Source organism: Cynocephalus volans, chromosome 11, assembly GCF_027409185.1.
Source record: "Cynocephalus volans isolate mCynVol1 chromosome 11, mCynVol1.pri, whole genome shotgun sequence".
Classification (NCBI taxonomy): Eukaryota; Metazoa; Chordata; class Mammalia; order Dermoptera; family Cynocephalidae; genus Cynocephalus; species Cynocephalus volans.
Window position 1 is genome coordinate 38,072,830 of NC_084470.1, and position 18,682 is coordinate 38,091,511.

The 18,682-nt window shown below is 40.7% G+C and overlaps 1 protein-coding gene and 1 pseudogene across 2 annotated transcripts in view; one reads left to right on the forward strand and one right to left on the reverse strand.

Moving 5' to 3' along the window:
• Window positions 1-12,880, reverse strand: part of TOP2B (DNA topoisomerase II beta) — a 59,341-nt gene extending 46,461 nt beyond the window's left edge. The window contains exons 1-2 of one of the 2 annotated variants that reach the window (XM_063114035.1): window positions 12,214-12,880; window positions 953-1,108 (exon numbers count right to left, since the gene is read on the reverse strand). In XM_063114035.1, coding sequence (XP_062970105.1) covers window positions 953-1,108; window positions 12,214-12,276 — 219 coding nt within the window. In that variant the 5' untranslated portion in view covers window positions 12,277-12,880. Of the gene's footprint in view, window positions 1-952; window positions 1,124-12,213 lie in introns of both variants that reach the window. The other variant, XM_063114034.1, reaches the window with a different exon arrangement.
• Window positions 12,881-13,981: 1,101 nt separating this feature from the next.
• Window positions 13,982-18,243, forward strand: LOC134390056 (pre-mRNA-splicing factor ATP-dependent RNA helicase PRP16-like; annotated as a pseudogene).
• Window positions 18,244-18,682: the final 439 nt, after the last annotated feature.

The window sequence follows — 18,682 nt, forward strand, 5'->3', positions numbered from 1 at the left end:
AGTCTATCAAAATACTTAAATCTTCAAAGCAGAAAAACACACATAACTTCAGTTATAGTCAACTTCACTATTCATATTGAATTTAAATAAACTCAAAACTGAGAAATTGCTCATTTTGTACCGTCTGTATTCTTATTCATACATAAAGTTAGCTTTAATATAAGACACCAAGAATTTTTAGAAACAGTAAGTAAATAAAATAATAGAAAAATACAAAAACATATTTACTTCATGCTTTAGATCTTTCTACAGTATAGGGAGCACAGAGTAAAATAATATGAACAAAGCATGATTCAGGAATCAGAGAAACCTAGCTTCGAAATCCAGCTTTTACCAGTTGAGGGATCTGCGGAAGTAACCTAAATTTATTTAAGCTTCCCTTTCTTCATCTATAAAAAGGAGATAACAGCACCTACTTCCCAAAATTGTTAGGATCAAATGGGATAATATATGTAAGCCACATCCATAGTAAGCATGAAATAATAGTCAATGTATATATATATAAATTCTAGAACGTACTAACATTAAAGTAAACCACAGTATAAATTTAAGGACTTTTATTAAAAAATTCACATGGCACCATTTTACTCCATACTTCTTTCTTCTTTTTTTTTTTTTTGTCGTTTTTTCATGACCGGCACTCAGCCCGTGAGTGCACCGGTCATTCCTATATAGGATCCGAACCCGCGGCGGGAGCGTCGCCGTGCTCCCAGCGCAGCACTCTACCGAGTGCGCCACGGGCTCGGCCCCATACTTCTTTCTTCTGATAGTTTTTATCTCCAGAAGGAAAATACGTTTCTGCTTCTAGATCTCTCTCCCTACTTTGCTCATGACTATAGAGACATGAAATCATGGACTTACAAAGTATATAATCACAATAATTTTATTAATATAGTAAAAATAGCTATAGATACACAACTCCTAATTTTAATCAATTTTAGAAAATAATTACCTGTGTCAATGGCTCCACTGATCCTATATATGTATCAGGACGAAGGAGAATGTGTTCAAGTTGTGTCTTCTTCTGATATACTCTCTCAACAGACAACTTCTTTGAAGAATCATTTTTGTTTGCAATTTCTGACTCTTCTTTTCTTGCAGCATTGTTCTGATCAAAAAGAGTCTAAAATTAACCAAAAAATCAAATTTAAATAACCTACCAAAGGGCAAACTAAAAAGTGTATGGAGACATAACATGTGTTCTCCTTTTTAATGGAAAAATTATCTTTCAAACTCACTGATTTTTAAGTCCTGAAGAGAACACAGGTCTACTTACTGACAATCTAGTTCTATTCATAATACAATGTGAAGCTGCAGTTTTGACTGAGTCCCAAATGTGGGTACAGTCACAAGACTCATTAAACAGCCTCCATCTACTCAATCTAGAAATATAAACATTTCCCAATTATGTAAAACATCAGGTGAATTTCTGTGGTCCTCAAAATTTCCCAAGGAATGTGAGTTCTGGTCAGGTTATAGAATCACAATGACTGAACCTGGCTGGATGCAATAGTCCCAAAACCTTCCCAATGTCGATTCCCTGCCATTAAGCTACTAAAGACTATAGCAAAGGGTGGGCAAAAATATCCTACACAAAATATTAACGTATGTGGTTAATAACCTAATATGGCTGAGAATAATATGGTTTATTAAATTATCAAATTTCACACATTTGTGCCCCAAAACTGAGGCACCCTATGATCCCAGTTTCTCTACCAGTTCCATGGAGGCAGAGGTTGGTGATCCTACTTCCTACTGTTCCTTACAGCAGATGAGGATTCGAAATAAATTCCCAAGGTCTAGAAACTTCGCTGTCTTCTCAACAGCAACAGAGAACACACCTCTCTCCTTCTGGAATTCTCTTATGCTAATAACTATGAATCTCATTAAAAGAAGGGTATTATGATGGCCTGTTTTTTTTCATTGTCAAAAAAATAACTCAAATGTAAAACACAATGAGAATTGAGATATCTTCAAAGGCCTTTGACCTTTAGTAGAAATAAAAGAAATAGAAGGCAAACAATAGAAGATAGAGAGATTTGTGCATTTAAAGAAGCAGTATACAGCTTCCATTCAGATCCTAGACATAAACATACCATCATCTTTTAAGTTATTATTTTTAAAATAATATGTCATTACGTATGTCTAAAAATCAACAGGCATAACCTCAGAGTAGTCTAAATCAAGACAGGAATTGTAACATAAAAACCCTAAAAAAATTCAAACCTTAATTACAATTTCTCAATGCCATAAATTTTATATAAAATCAGAGATTTAATACCGCTTCAAAATAAGAGTATACAAATAACTCACTTTCTAGATTTTAAAACATATTCGTATACATTATTTTATTTACAAGTTTATTCATTAACATTGCGTAGAATCAATTAAAAATAGCTTTGGACAAAAGAGAATAATTGTTTCATAAGGTTGTCATACTCTATTTCTGCCAAAAGTTAGATTATGAACTAGTTGGCCAGATATATGAACTGTATTTTTAAAATTCCAGATAGTCTCCAACTTTCTAATCATGTTCCTTGCTTTTTATGATGAGGCAATTGATTAATTTATAGAAACAAATCTAACAATAAATACATAATTAATTTTAAAATGGGTCCTCAGAATAGTTAGAACAAAGACCATAATGACTAAGAACACACTCTTTTAAAAGGTGCTTAAAGATGATGGATTCTACAGCATCGAAGGTGTTTTTACCATTAACTTACAGCTGCAATTCTAAGTTTGCAATTATTGGCATAAAGGTTAGTGACATATAATAACCATACGAGTAAAGGCTTTCCTATTCTAGGCTACTGCTCCAAAACAAATCCCACCACAAGGAAAATATTTTCAAGATTAGATTTAACCAGAGGCTCATGTCTAATTTGGACTTCTGAGTTTGTCCCTGATGAGTCACACTGAACTAAAGTGACACACAAGGATGAAAAACAGGGGTAAAACCCTACCTCATTCCTTATTCAAGAATATACAAACTTTTCCACACCTCCTTACTAACAATTGCCACATCTTCCTCTCTATATCTCTTCTCAAAGGAATATATGAGAAAAAAGAAATGTTTAGCCTGGACCTACCAGATCCCTATCAAGTTCAAAAAGCTGTTATTCTTGCTAAGATAATGTCTTAACAATCAGAAAACACGTGAGTGAGGTCAGTAAGATGGCAGAATAGGAAACCCCAGGCCCTCCTTCCCCCATGGAGACATGGATTTAACAACATTCAAACCAACTGCCTTTGTGAGAAATCCAAAAACCACTTAAGAAGCTCCAGGTGAGCTCAAAACCACATCAAAACCCATGGGCCCACCGCCACCATCCACCCCAGCAAGGCAAGATTGGGAGGAAACCCCCAACTTCCAACTTCTCTCTGAGGAGGGAGAGAAAGCGGATGTACCTCCAATGAGAGGGTGCATGTAGTGTTATCTCAGGGACTTGTTTCTGTCTTGTCCAAATCTAAGAACTGACAGGAACAGGGTGCCAAATGTCCACTGATGGATGAATGGATAAAGAAAATGTTATTATGTATATTATGCAGCATTAAAAAAGAAGGAATTCCTGTCATGTGCTACAACATGGATGAACCTCAAGGACATTATGCTAAGCAAAATAAGCCAGTCACAAAGGACAAATACTGCATGATTCCACTCACATGAAGTACCTAAAGAAGTCAAAAATCACAGAAAAAGAAGGTAGAAAAGTAGTTACCAAGTTACTAGAAGGAATGGGACCAAGAAATTAACGTTTAGGGGGTGTAGTTTCAGTTTTTGCAAAATGAAATAGTTCCAGGGACCTGTTGCACAACAACGTAAATATATTTAGCACTATAGAACTCTACACTTAAAAATGGTTAAGATAGTGCTATGGGTTAAACATGTCCCCCAGAAGTTCATGTATTGAAAACTTGATCCCCATTGTAACAGTGTTAAGAGGGTAGGAAATCCAATTATAGTATTTGAAAGATGGGGACTTTAAGACATGATTAGATTGTGAGGACTGTGCCCTTGTGAATGGATTGATCCATTCATGCAATAATGGGTATGGTTCTGAAGGCTTTATAAAGAGAGTGAGTGAGGTTAGCATTCCCGCTTGCTCAGCCCATTCTCGCCATATGAAACCCTGAGTTACTGTAGAGTCATCTCACCAGGAAGAAGGCCTTCACCAGATGTGTTCCCTGGACTTTGGACTTCTCAGCCTCTAAAACTGTAAGAAATAAATTTCATTTCTTTCTAAATTACCCAGTTGCAAGTATTCTAAGTAAATGAAACGGACTAATACAGATAGTAAATTTAATGCTATATGGTTTTTACCACAACTAAAAGAATATCAAAGAACATGAGAAATGTAGTTTGCTCTGTCTAATTACTCTTTGTAATTTTCTCTAGGAAGAATATATAAATACTATAAAATAAGAACACATTATACTTAGAACACTTTATGCCAAAATATTTTTCCTAAATATCATATGACAGGTGTTGAGAAAATAAAAACAGGTACCAATCTATTTAAAGTAATGAAAAACATTAAGGGATACATATTATTTACAGAATACCATAATAAAACAGATGTTTTGAGGTCATTTGTAGATGGCTGAGGCCATTTGTAGAAGTTCTGAGGTCATCTGAGGTCATTCAAAACAACTCTCAATTATAATATTAAAATAATGTCTAAAACTTGATATAAACCTCTAAATCTGGACACATTGTACTTCACTGAGTAAAATAATTTTAGTTTCCATATTGAAAAATATTTGTGTGAAGTATAATCTTCCATCACTATAGCTTTTATATGAAATTATATTAGTAAAGGTAATTAAATATTTTTAAATTGTCTAGTAGCTTATTAAAACTACATTGTTAGTAAACAAAGTTACAAAATAGTATATACAAAAGTAAGTCCATTTTAAATGTCAGAAAAAAATTATGTGCAATTTATGCATACATAAGAAAAAATATAAAATATACTCAACAGAATATTTATGAAAATTATCTATAGAAAGTTTAAGTCTGGGTCATTTTTATTTTCTTTTCAGGTACATGTTTTCTAATTTTCCACAATGAATACATAAAGGAATATGTTAAAAGCTTATTAATCCATGTATATGAAAACATAATTAAGCTACAATACAACTGAAGACTTCTTTTCCTAGAGACACTGTTCATACTTAGTTATTACTTCTGCAGCCCCAGCTTTCTCACTAGAGTCTAGGCAAAAAGGTAAACAAAACCAAATTAAACAAATAAACTGGCAGCCTTGGCAGAGAAGAAAGTAGAAATTAACACTGCAGTCAGATTTGTCTTTTATATTCCCATTCTCAACAAATGGCAGTTTTACTTTCTTGTTCAGTAGCTGCAAACATGGGAGGATCTCCCCTAAGATGTCTATAAGCTTTTTTAACAGAAAGCTGGAATAATGGTCTCTTTCAGCTCCTGTTATTAGCAGAAAGTTGCCCCCTGAGTAACGTCCAGTCCACTAAAAATCAAAATCTGGAGGTAAGGGGAGAGGGCAACTTCTCCCAGTTAATGGAATTGTACCATCCCCAAAACAAGTATGAATACAAACATCCTTGGGCTTAGAAGAGAGAAGCTAAATGAGAAATCTGCTTTGTACCTTCTCCCCAGCTGTTATCATCGCTATCTCTACATCTAAAAGAAGCGTCGCCCTGGATTGCTCTTCAGTTTTAACACTTGCTGACAATATTCAGAAAAGAGAACAGGAAATTAACTTGAACAAACACAGGCCAGCAAACTCCTATCTATACATTTATAAACACATTCTCAACTCCACAGATGAAGAATGATGTATATTTCATAGCTCTAGGCTAAAAGAATTATGCCCATATGAGACATAGAAAAATGGGGCCTTTTAATTTAACCTTTTCTTATGTCTTATTTCTTATTCATAGTAGTAAGATAATCATGTACTCTATTACACATTGAATAAAAATTAACACTATACCTTTGAAAATAATAAAACGCCAAGAGGATTCTAAATAAATTTGCTTTTAGGCTTAATAACAATAGAAAACTTATGAGTTAAGTTTATTTGTAACTTACTTCACTGCTTTAATTCGTTTTTGTGGACAAATTACCAAGCTATTTATAGTAATAAGTAATGCCAGTACCCTGTTACATTGGAATCTAAGAAATCAAGGCAACATTTTCATTCCCTTGTAAAACTAAAGACAATGAAAATGTAAAATAATCCCCATACTAGAATAAACATCCTACACATATTTAAAAGTTATTTTAATTCTATTATTTGTGATTTATACATTTAATGGCACCATAATTGATTTTTTTCTTAAGTCCAAAAACTGGTTGCCAAATTAAACAAAGCATTATTTGGGATTTTTCAATTATAACAAAAATATCACAATAAATATATAAAATGTATTTTAAATATTAACCTATTTTATAGCACTTTTCTAATATTGCTAACTCCTAATAAAAAAAAAAAAAAAAACAGATTTAATGCTTATCCAAGATCATTCTGTAAAAAAAAGATTCTTCCATGTACCGAGTTGTCAGATATAACAATTTGGGGCAATCACCCACAGTTCCTGTTTTTCTGTGGCAGAATGAATTGCTGCCAAAGAGGGGAAAGGAGATGGTTTGCCAGTTGGTCCTAAAAAAGAACTGAGAGGTACTCTATTCATTCACATAATCAGCACAGAAATGGCACCATCACCAAGCCAACAAGAGTGGGACTGGGGGCTGGCAGCCTAGCAACAAGCCCTTTCTCTTACTTTCTGTATAATCCCCTCAGACTCAACATTAACCTTTTGTGACATTCTTTTCTCCCTCAAGGCTGCCATCCTTTGATGTTCATTTTAACCGTACTTCACTGATATAAATATGTAGAGGGGCCACATTATCTACCCACCACTAATGAAACAAAAAGCAACAATCTGTCCCCCATCTTTGCTCTTCCAGAAATGCCCTCCCAATGTAAGAGAAAAGGAAAGAGGTAGAAGATGAGGAATACTTCAAAACAGTAAGGAATGCTTAGATTTATGCAGTGAAAATTAAAAATACACTTTCTCTAAGATAAAAGGAATGAAAATACTTATCCTGGATTAGAAAAGATATGTGTGTGTGTGTGTACCCATCTGAGAGCTACTATGTGCCAAGCACTATGGGAATTATATGGATAATCTCGGTTAATCCTTATATATGATCTCCATGAAATGATACTGTTATGTTTTCTCAAAGCTAACAAAGCTAGTACTTTAAAAAGCTGAACTATAAAACAATATGATCTGAGGGCTTTAAAAAGAGAGCACGAGGAGCTATCTCTTTCTCTCTGCTCTGCCATTCTGCCATGTGACACTGCACTGATTTAAGATCACCTCACCAGAAGTATTCTCTAGGCTTTGGACTTCCCAGCCTCCAAAAATGTACTCAATAAATTGTATTTATTTATAAATTATATATATATATATATATATATATATATGAGAGAGAATATGATCTGATTTCATAGCCTATACTCTTAGCATCATGCTCTACTAGATATATATACCCTGAAAAGAAAATATACTCCTTAGCTTTCAGTGTGAAAGTAAAAGACAGGTAACTAGAAAGAGATAAGTTCCATAAGTCTGTTTATTCTGTCATATCAGGGTATAAAAGATGAGTTGTTTTGCTTCTTAATGTTTTTAAAATGGGAGGCTGTGTAAATGATGGTCAAGAACATAAACCTGGTTTAAATACCATCTTTGCTTTAGCCATGTGCCTAACAGTTTGTTACCTCATTTCTAAATTCCTGCTTCCTTCTCTGCAAATGGGACTAACTATACCTATCACACTTTTTCTTTAAAAAGGGGTCCTATTCATATTAAGATTTTAAAAAATACAGCAGACCCGCCAGATGCCAAAATAAGTTTAAAATACAAGAGGTTTGTTTTTTAAAGCATATTTAGTAAAATGCAACTGTTGTCACCATCTAAGTATCTAACAGATCTGAAACTACAGGTGAACACACTCACTTCTATTCAGAAAAGTTAACAGTTTATAAAAAGGACTTCTAAATACTGCTATTATGTTTACTTGAGAATGTATCTAAAGAACATTGCTACTTAACCACTGGTAATACTATGAAAGAAGACTTTTCAAGAAGTTAGTATGTCAGTTACACAATTTGTTAATAACTGAGGTTGAATTATGTATCCAGATCTTTTCTAAAAACTGTAAAGGACATAAACAAGGAAAATACATGATCTCTAACTTCAAAAATTTATAATATAACTGTTAAGACAAAATTATCATGTGTAAAATTTACACTAAAACAATTTGTTTTATGATCTATAAAGTTCAATAGAAGAATAAGATCAGTATAAACTGCAAAATAAACGTTTAGTGAGACTCTGAACGAGCCTTGAAGAGTAGTTAAGGTTTAGACTGCTAAAGAGAAAAGAGGATTTCCTGATGGAAGGTAAACATGCAAAACAAAGTGACAAAAACAAGCATGACTTGCAAAGGGGACAATGAAGAGATAAATCTACCTATGGGACTACAGAAAATAAATTTCAGTGGAGATGGCCCATATTTTATGAAAGTCTGACTGAGGAATTTAGACTTCCAGTAATGAGCCACTAAATCAAGTTTCTTAAAACAAATTTTTAAACAATATTTAAATATAGCCACATTTCTTTATTTAAAAGTATTCATAGTTGTATTACTCCATTTCTGTTACTTAGAGTACCTGAAACTGGGTAATTTATAAAGAAATGAAATTTATTTCTTATAATTTTGGAAGCTGGGAAGTCCTCAGTCCAGGGCATGCATCTATTGAAGACCTTCTTTTACAGAGTCCTGTGGTAATGCAGGTTATCATGTTGCAAGAAAATTGCAAGAGCTCTCTTATTGTGCTCTTTATAAAGCCACCAGCCCACAACCATGATGGATTAATCCATTCAGGAGGGCATAGTCTTCATGATCCAATCACCTCTCAAAGGCTCCACCTTCCATATATCATAATTGGATTTCCCAGCCTCTTAACACCGTTACAATGGGGATCAAGTTTCCAACAGATGAACTTCTAGGGGACACATGTAACCCACAGCAATAGTCCAAAAAATGTATGTTATATATTTCAATGAATTTTACTCTTAAAAAACTACAATGTTAATTGTGGTTATATATTTTTTTTAAAGAACGACAACTTTTAGAGATAAATACTGAAATATTTACAGATAAAGTGATATAATCTAGGATTTGCTCTGCTTCAAAATAATAAGAAAAGAGAAAGTGGGTGGTATTGCGGTGATATTTATTTAAGCTTAATGCTAAATAGAGGGAGGTTTGTTATACTATTCTGGCTACAACTTATTGAGATGCTTAACATTTTCCATTATAATATTTTTTTAATCTACCTAGTTTTAGAGTATTACTGGAAAAAAGAGATCAATAGTCATAAACTATGTTCTAATATTTCCACAAATGTATTTTCTACAACCACTTAAACAGAATACAAGACTGACAGAATGAAACAGATATTATGGTCTACCAATCAAAGCTTTACAAACTAAGAATTAATTCAAGAAACTGCTTGCTTCAAAGAAGGCTTTTTCGCTGTCAAATTTAACTCAAAATAATGTTACCATTTATAATTATTTCTCTTTTAATTATAAAAACTCTTGCTAAAATACTGCAAATCAAACACAAACCAAATAAATTAGTAAAAGGAGAAATTAATGCCAATCTTAAACCACTTTGTGGTTTCAGATACTGAAAGGTCAAATTTCATGAGCTGACAATGTTAATAACACATGCTGGCATGATCCCGAAAGAAGTTAATACCAGCAACACATGACACGCAACCCCCCCCACTCAGAAGAAGAAAGATATCAGGGACTAATTCCATTTTTATTTCTTCCTGCTATCCACAAGCAGGTGGCAACATAACACCAGCTTCAATAAAGCTGACAAAGTTACCTCTCTTCCAAAATAGATCACTGCAATAAACCCCCAAACTCTTGAAAAGAAAAAATTAATTTGTTTTCACGCCAGCTAAATGATATTTTATGTAAAAGCAACTGCAATCCATTCTTCCAGTGTGTGCACTTTTTTAACTTTGTCAATATAAACAAACATTTATTAAGCTTACCACTGTGCTACATATGTTATGTTATTTAATTCTCAATGCAATTTTATTTGACAGATGAGAAAACAGGCTTAGAGAGGTTAGGTTCCTTTCAAAAAGCCCCACTGACTATATGTATGGAAGACATGACCTGAACCTACAGCAATTTGACATTAAAGTCCATAACCACCTCAGTTTATGATCAATGATGTATATTATGGGCATAAAGATGCTCATATAATAACTTAAAGTAAGCATCAAATCTTAAAGAGGATTTATGGGGTGATTATGTTTATTTAATAAAACTTCCAATTCAACTAGATATACTTTATAAATAAAAGACTAATTGATTTTTACTTCTCATTATTTTGCTGCATTTCCCGTATTTCTCATAATTAATTTTATAATGAAAAAAATTCTTTATTCAAAAAGTCAATTTTAATTTCAAATGCATTTTTCTAATGTCGAATGAGACCCTCCAAGTTTCACTAAATTTCCTATTGAACTCGATACAAAAACAGTGGTCACTTAATTATCTACAAAGTTAAGTAAAAGTACGTTAAAATACTGCTTTCAAATATTAAAGCCAACCAATCCAACCTTGGAGCAGAATGTTTACCATATAGAATCAGGCGTCCTCAGAGGAAACACCTATCAGGCCTCAACACTTCCAAATAGTGAATAAGAACTCACAATACCATGTGGCTCTCTAACTCCATTTTCACATCTTTGATTTTAGTAAGGGCCATCAATTTTAAAAATCATTCTTTTGCATGTATGCATTCCTCTCTCCCCGCATGTCCACACGGACCACTAACTTACTATCTGACATTTTCTCTAGCTAGTCCGTTCATACGTTCATACTACATTTTAAGTGGAATATACAAAATTCGGAGAGATTCAATTATGAGAGCCTAGTGAGTTACTTTGCAAAGTACCTTGGGATGCAAACAGAAATCGTGAAAATGTTTTCCTGTCAGTAACACCCTTTTTACAAGGAACACAAGCAACACAACTGCTAATCAACTCACCTAAACCTCACCCAAACAAAGAAAAATGAAGAATTAAGTAACAAAAATGCCAATATAAAAGTTCCCATGGGGTGTTTAAAAAAAGAGGGTAACGCTTTTTACTTTTCTCCTTGGATACCTAATCAGTTGACTGAGCTGGATTTTTTGTGTGTGTAGGAAATGACCCTCGTCTGAACTCTATGCTGAGTAAGTGAAATGCGGGTGAATGATCGATCGGTCGTGGGAATCCGGGCTCTCCAGTTCTTCCCTCGCTATTTCTACTTCCCAGCAGGACCTGAGCGCCGAAATCCTTTAACTCCAGGACTAAGCACTACAGTCACCTCTACAAGACATCCATTCAGCACCTCCACCCCACCCCGTTTCACCTGCAATGCTGACGTAGGTAAGCCCTTCTTTTAATAATCCTACCCTGACAGATGGACAATCTAAAGTCTCTTACTGCATCCCGAATGCGCTCCCAATCGAATGAGACTTTCCGAATTTAAGTGTAAATTGCTGTAGACGTCCAAATGCATTCTTTTTTGAGAGATTAGAGCACCAGAGATGGATGCATTTAAAATACACACACACACACACACACACACACACACACACACACACACACACACACACACACACACACACACACACACACACACACACACACACACACACACACATTCTCCAAGATTTTCTTAAACCACATTTGGAGAAAGTGCTGATCGCCCCCCCCCCCACTCACCCCCCGCATTATCGCCATCCCCATCATCTCATCCCGACTACCCTGGAAGGGTCTGGGATGAGAAAAAGAGAGGAAGCGGGGCTACATGTCATGTTCACGGTTTTGTCCCCCAAAGTTTCAAGTGCACATTATACTCCTGCAACCTGAGCCTCCCGAGTGGGAAAGAGAAGAAAGAAAAGGCACGGGGAGCGGAGGTGGGGGGATTCTGCTAATACAAGTCCAGACGGGGCGCCCGTTCGGGGGACGGGATTTCCCTCCTTCCTCTTTCCCTGCCCTCCCCGCCCCGCGGAATTCCTCCCCCGCCGCGGGCTGCGAACAATGCAGCCGCCCCGACCCCCGCCCCCGGAGGCCCGCCACTCACCACCCAGGTCAGTGCCCCGTTGCCGCCGCCCGCGCCGACTCCCGCGCCTCCCGTCTTGGCCATGGCGAGTGCCTCACGTTCACAGGCCCAGAGGCCGCGGCCGCCGCTCCCGCCTCCTTGCGAGCCGCCGGGCCCCGCTGCTCCACACCGACCGCTCCGCTCGCCGCGCTCCTAGCCGCGCCGGTCCCCGCGCCCCATCGCCGAGACCCGGAGCGGACGTCCGGCCGAGCCCGCCGAGGAGGCCGCGCCGCCCGCCGCCCTCAAACTCGAGGCGCGGCGTCCGCGTCGCCCGGGCCTAGCGCGGCAGCTGAGGAGAAGAAAGCGGGAGGCGGCCGGTGGCGGCTGAGCGGCGGCGCAGCAAGCGCAGCCGAAGCCCGAAGGTGCGAGCCGCGCGGGCGTCTGTGGAGCCCGGGGCGTCCGAACGTGGCGGGGACGCAGAAGCGCCTTGTCCTTCTCACACTCCGCGAAGGCCGGCCGTTCCTGTCGCTGGAGTCGTCGTCGTCGTCGCGGTCGCCGCCGCTGCCTCAAAAGCCGCCTTTGTCAGTCGCGCTGCAGCACCGGCTTCCTCACATCCACACACCGAGAGGGACAATAAACAGAGCCGCCGCCGCCGCCGCCGCCGCCGCCGCCACGGTCGCCTCCCTCTTGTCCGGCATAACACCGCACACACACATTTGCACAGAGGAGAGGGAGGGAGGGCGCGGCGGCTGCCCCCGCTGTCAATCAGCGACCCGCTGTCCAATCGGGGCCTTGTCACCACAGTCTCTTGGCCAATCCCAAAATTCCAAGCCCCTCGAGGGGCGGGACCCTAGGGGGAAACGTCATTGCGGGTAGCAACCGAAGGGAAGACTTGGGGTTTTTTTGTTTGTATGTGTGTCTGTGGGTTTTCCATTTGAAGGGAGAGCAGGGGCTGCTGGCAAAGGTCATTTGAGGGTGGCAAAGGGTAAGGGTCGAATTGGCCTCTGGTCGATAGTAATCCTCCGAGCGTGTTGTTTACTCTGTGACCTACCCGGGAAGCCAAGGCGTTTCTTTGCCTGGGGCCGCCAAGGGTGGAGGTGGGGGTGGCAGGAAGAAGCCCTGGTGCCGTCCCAAAGGGAAATTATTTTTAAAGAGCGGTTGTAAACCGCAGGCAAGACGTTGTAGACCTCTGGTGCAAGGAGAGTTCCGTGACCCCCGCCTCCCTTAGGGCCCCAAATGGACGCTGCTGTTGAAAGAATCATCCACCTAGACCTTCTCCTCCAACTCCTTCCTCCCTCTCCTCCCCTCACCCCCAGAAAAGGATATGGTCAGTCTCAAGAAAACTGCATTTAAGGAACTTAAATGATAAGGGACGCACAGAGAGCATTCCAGAGAAAGAATGCAGGGTGGATTGGGTGTTCTGTTTCTACTCTTTGTTGACCTTTCTCTCTTCTCTGAACAATGCAGAGATGTCACTGTCACTTTTCTTTCTCATCTGTCGAGAACTGTGCCCCCTCCTAAGAGGGCACGCTTAATTTATTAAACCGCTTTCAGTGGAATTTTAAAACGCTCACTAAGGAATAATTTCATTCACATTAAAGCTTTCTAAGAATGAAAATTACCCATACAGCAACACCAAAGTCTTTGGCAGATGGAAGATGGCTTTACTTCATCCTGCTTTTCAATGTTATTCCACTCAACAAATATTTAGTTTCTAAATATTCAAATATCACTCTACCATACCGTACCGTGGTACACAGCTCTTCAGTGGGTTCAAAATAAAAACAGAGAAATGTGGCATGCTATAGGCATGTCCTCAAAGTTCATGTCTTGGAAATTTGACTTCCATTGTAGCAGTGTTAAGAAGGTGGGGGATCCAGTTATGGTATTTGAAAGGTGGGGCCTTTGAGAGGTGTTGGATTGTGAGGATTGTGTCTTTGTGAATTAATTATTCATGAAGTAATGTGTTATCATGGGCATGGTTCTGATGGCTTTATAAGGAGAGGGAGTGAGAAAGTTAGCTCTCTTGCTCATGCCATTTTCTTGCCATGCAACACCCTGGTTGCCTTGGGACCCTGTAGAGAGCTCCCACCAGGAAGAAGGCCCTCACCAGATGTGTTCCCTGAGCTTTGGACTTCCCAGCCTCCAAACTGTAAAAAAAACATTTCGTTTTTTTTTTATTTATAACAGAATACCTGAAACTGGGTAGTTTGTAACAAACAGGCTAATAATACGTTATTCTTATAAATCATAAGACAAACCTGCTTAATATAAACTTCACACATGATAATTTTAACAATTATAAGCTTTTGAAGTTAGAGACCATGTATTTCCCTTGTTTGTGTTTACAGTGTTTAGCAAAGATCTGGATACATAATTCAACCTTGGTTATTAACAACAGAAGTCCCAAGAGTCACACTTGGTAAGAAAATCCCAGAGCCTGTGATGAGAGGACACCAGCAAGGATGCCTCCGTCCATCGATTGGAAGGCACTGATCTGGCCTCTTGGTTGGCGGTTTTATTTGCAAGAGCAAAAGCATGGCCAGCAAGCAGCATGTCTTCAAGGACCCCGTTCCCTGCCCTTCATTGCTGGGACTGGACTTGCTGTCTGACCAGAAATAGAGGGAGCAAGAGGAGGAGGACCACAGGGAGGACAAAAAGAAATCCAGAACCTCTTCCAGGACTGGGAAGAGAGCACAGATAACCAGAGGGATGCTAAGGAGGAAGGCTGTGACCAGCCTGGCCAAAGTAGATGGAAAGACAGACATTATTGATTTTCTCAGGTAGAGACTCCATCCCATCCTGGTGATGTGAGTGCAGAGTTTTGGGAATGCAGCCGGCAGAGAGAGCAGAAGCAGCTGGAATATGGGGCCTATGCCTGGTCCAAAGAAGAAAAGGATTGGAAGGAGAAATCACGGAATCAAGTCCATGACCTCAAGAGAGACAGACATGAGCAGGAGGAAAGCAGACACAGCAGCAGATCAGAGTGAGGATCAGAGCACAGTAGCAGAAGAAGTGAACCAGAGAGTCCATGGCATTGACCTAAAGATGCAGCCACCCCTTCAAGGTCTCCCAGGAAGGAAAAGGACAGTGTCTGTGGCTCCTCCAGGCAGTCGCAGTGGGAATCACCCTCCTCCACACCTTCCTTTCGGGATTCTGAGCAGAGCCATCGGCTGTCCACTCAAGATGGAGACAAGTCTGTGAGGAGCAAGTACTCAGAAGACACACCTCTGCTCACTCACTCCTAGAAGTACAACGAGCGAGTAGGTGACAGAAGATACCTGGAGTCCAGCCCACATCTGTCAGGGGCCAAAGATGATGCAAACGTGGCAAGGAAGAAATTTCATTTGACAAAGGAGGAACGACAGCAGTGGGAGGATGACCAGAGGCAAGCTGATCGGGACTGGTACCTGATGGATGAGGGGTATGACAAGTTCCACAGTCACCTGACCTACTCTTCCAAAACTACCTAAGGAGGCAGGAGCAGCATCTACCTAAACAGAAGCGCATTTCAGCTCAGCAGAGACAGATCAGTGAGGATAATGAGCACTGGGAGACCAACGGCATGCTCACCAGTGGGTTGGTTCATTGGCTAGAGGTGGATGAGGACTTTGAAAAGGCTAATGTAACCAAGGTGCATCTGATGGCACACAACCTGGTACCTCTCTTCCTGGATGGGTGCATCATCTTCACCAAGCAGCCAGAGACTGTGATTCCTGTCAAGGATGGCACTTCTGACCTGGCTAGTATTGCTCAAAAAGGCAGCCAATCTGTGCAGAAACACAGAAAGCAAAAGGAATGCAAAAAGGCTCATCCCAAGCACTGGGAACTGGCTGGTACCAAACTGGGGGATATAATGGGCATCAAAAAAGAGGAAGAGCCAGATGAAGCTCTGACAGAAGATGGGAAAGTGGACTACAGGACAGAGCAGAAGTTTGCAGATCACATGAAGAAAAAGAATGAAGCCAGCAATGAATTTGCAAAGGAGAAGTCAATCCTGGAGCAAAGGCAGTACTTTCTAATCTTTTCAGTGCAGCAGGAGCCACTCACTATTATGAGAGACAACAGCATTGTAATCATGGTTGGGGATACAGGGAGTGGTAAGACCACTCAGCTGACCCAGTACTTGCGTGAAGATGGTTATACAGACAATGGGATGATTGACTGCATGCAGCCCTTGCATGTGGCTGCCATGTTGGTGGCCAGAAGAGTCAGCAAAGAGATGGTAGGTAACCTTAGTGAGGAGGTGGGCTATGCCATCCACTTCGAAGACTGCACTTCAGAAAACACCCTGATCAAATACATAACAGATAGGATCCTGCTGTGAGAGTCCCTGTGGGAGGCCGACCTGGATCACTACAGCTCCAGCATCATGCATGAGGCCCATGAGTGCTCCCTCAACACAGATGTGCTCTTTGAGTTGCTCCGGGAGGTAGTGGCTCAGCACTAAGACCTGAGGCTTATCATCATATCAGCCACTATGGATGCTGAGAAATTTGTTGCCTTTTTTGGGAATATTTCCATCTTCCACGTCCCTGGTCATACTTTCCCTGTTGACATCCTCTTCAGCAAGACCCCGCAAGAGGATTATGGGGAAGCCACGGTGAAGCAGTCCTTGCAGGTGCATCTGTTGGAGGTCCCAGGGGGCATTCTTATCTTCATGCCTGGCCAAGAGGACATTGAGGTGACCTCAGACCAGATTGTGGAACATCTGGAGGAACTGGAGAATGTACCCACCTTGGCCATGCTGCCCATCTACTCCCAGCTGCCTTCTGACCTTCAGGCCAAAATCTTCCAGAAGGCTCCAGATGGTGTTTGGAAGTGTATTGTTGCCACCAACATCACTGAGACATCTCTAACTGTTGATAGCATTTTGTTTGCTATTGATTCTGGTTATTGCAAATTAAAGGTCTTCAACCTCATGATTGGCAATGGATGCTCTGCAGATCTACCCCATCAGCCAGGCCAATGCCAACCAGAGGTCAGGGCAAGCTGGCAGGACAGGCCCAGGTCAGTGTTTCAGGCTCTACACCCAGAGTGCCTACAAGAATGAGTTCCTGATCACCACGGTGCCCAAGATCCAGAGGACCAACCTTGCCAACATGGTGCTGCTGCTCAAGTCCCTTGGGGTGCAGGACCTGCTGCATTTCCGCTTAATGGACCCACCGCTGGAGGACAACATTCTCAACTCCATGTATTGGCTCTGGATCTTCAAGGCCCTGGACAACACAGGTGGTCTGACCTCCACTGGGCAGCTAAAAATGGAGTTCCCACTGGACCCAGCCCTGTCCAAGATATTCATTGTGTCCTGAGATGTGGGCTACAGCTCCGAGATCCTGCTCATTGTCTCCATGCTCTCTATCCCAACCATCTTCTACAGGCCCAAGGGCTGAGAGGAGGAAAGTAGTCAAATCCGGGAGAAGTTTGCTGTCCCCAAGAGTGATCATTTGACCTACCTGAATGTCTACCTGTAGTGGAAGAACAATAATCACTCTACTGTCCACTGCAATGATCATTTCATCCATGCTGGGGCTATGCAGAAGGACCAGGAGCTGTGGGATCAACTCAAGGACACTATGGTGCAGCAGCAGATGAGCCTGGCCTCTTGTGACACTGACTAGGACACTGTCAGGAAGTACATCTGTGCTGCCTATTTCCACCAAGCAGCCAAGCTCAAGGGAATTGGGGCCCTGCCATTTGCATCCCAGCAGCTCTCTCTTTGGGATGGGTTACACCCCTGACTACATAACGAATCACGAGTTGGTCATGACTACCAAGGGGTACATGCAGTATGTGACTGCTGTGGATGGAGAGTGGCTGATGGAGCTTGGCCCCATGTTCTACAGCATGCAACAGGAGGGCAGGTCACAACAGGAGAACCATCATTGGGCCAAAGAGGAAGACTCTGCCATGGAGGAAGAGATGGCACTGGCTGAGGAGCAGCTGCAAGAGAGGCAGGAGAAGCAAAGCCCTCTGGACAGCATCAGGTCTACAAAGATCTACACTCCAGGTCGGAAAGAGCAAGGGGAGCCTTTGACCCCTTGCTGCATGACAGCCTGCTTTGGGCTGTGAGCTGAGGCTGTCCCAGAAGAGGATGGCAGCCAGACATTGGTTCCTGAGCCCTCAGTGGGAGCACCCCGAGGCGCAGACAAAGCCCTTTCATCTAACAACTTTCATCTGTGGACATCATGGCTCCTTGGGCAGTTTCTGCTGGGCCAGTTTCTGCTGCAGGGGAAGTGGGTGTTCCTCTGTACGGGAGCCTGGAAAGAGCCAGGGCTACAGAGCAGCTGAGGTGCTGCCATAGCAGCAGGAGATGGCCATTCCCATCCCTGGGGCCCTTGGTGTATACATCTTTTTTAATCCTTGTGGAAAGCAACAAAATAGACCTAGAGGGAATTATAATTTGGTTATAATTCAGGATCTAGAAATATACTATTTGTAAAATATGAAAAAATAAAATAAAAACAGAGCCCCTGATTTCAAGCCGTTTATAATTTGTCTTGTGATAACT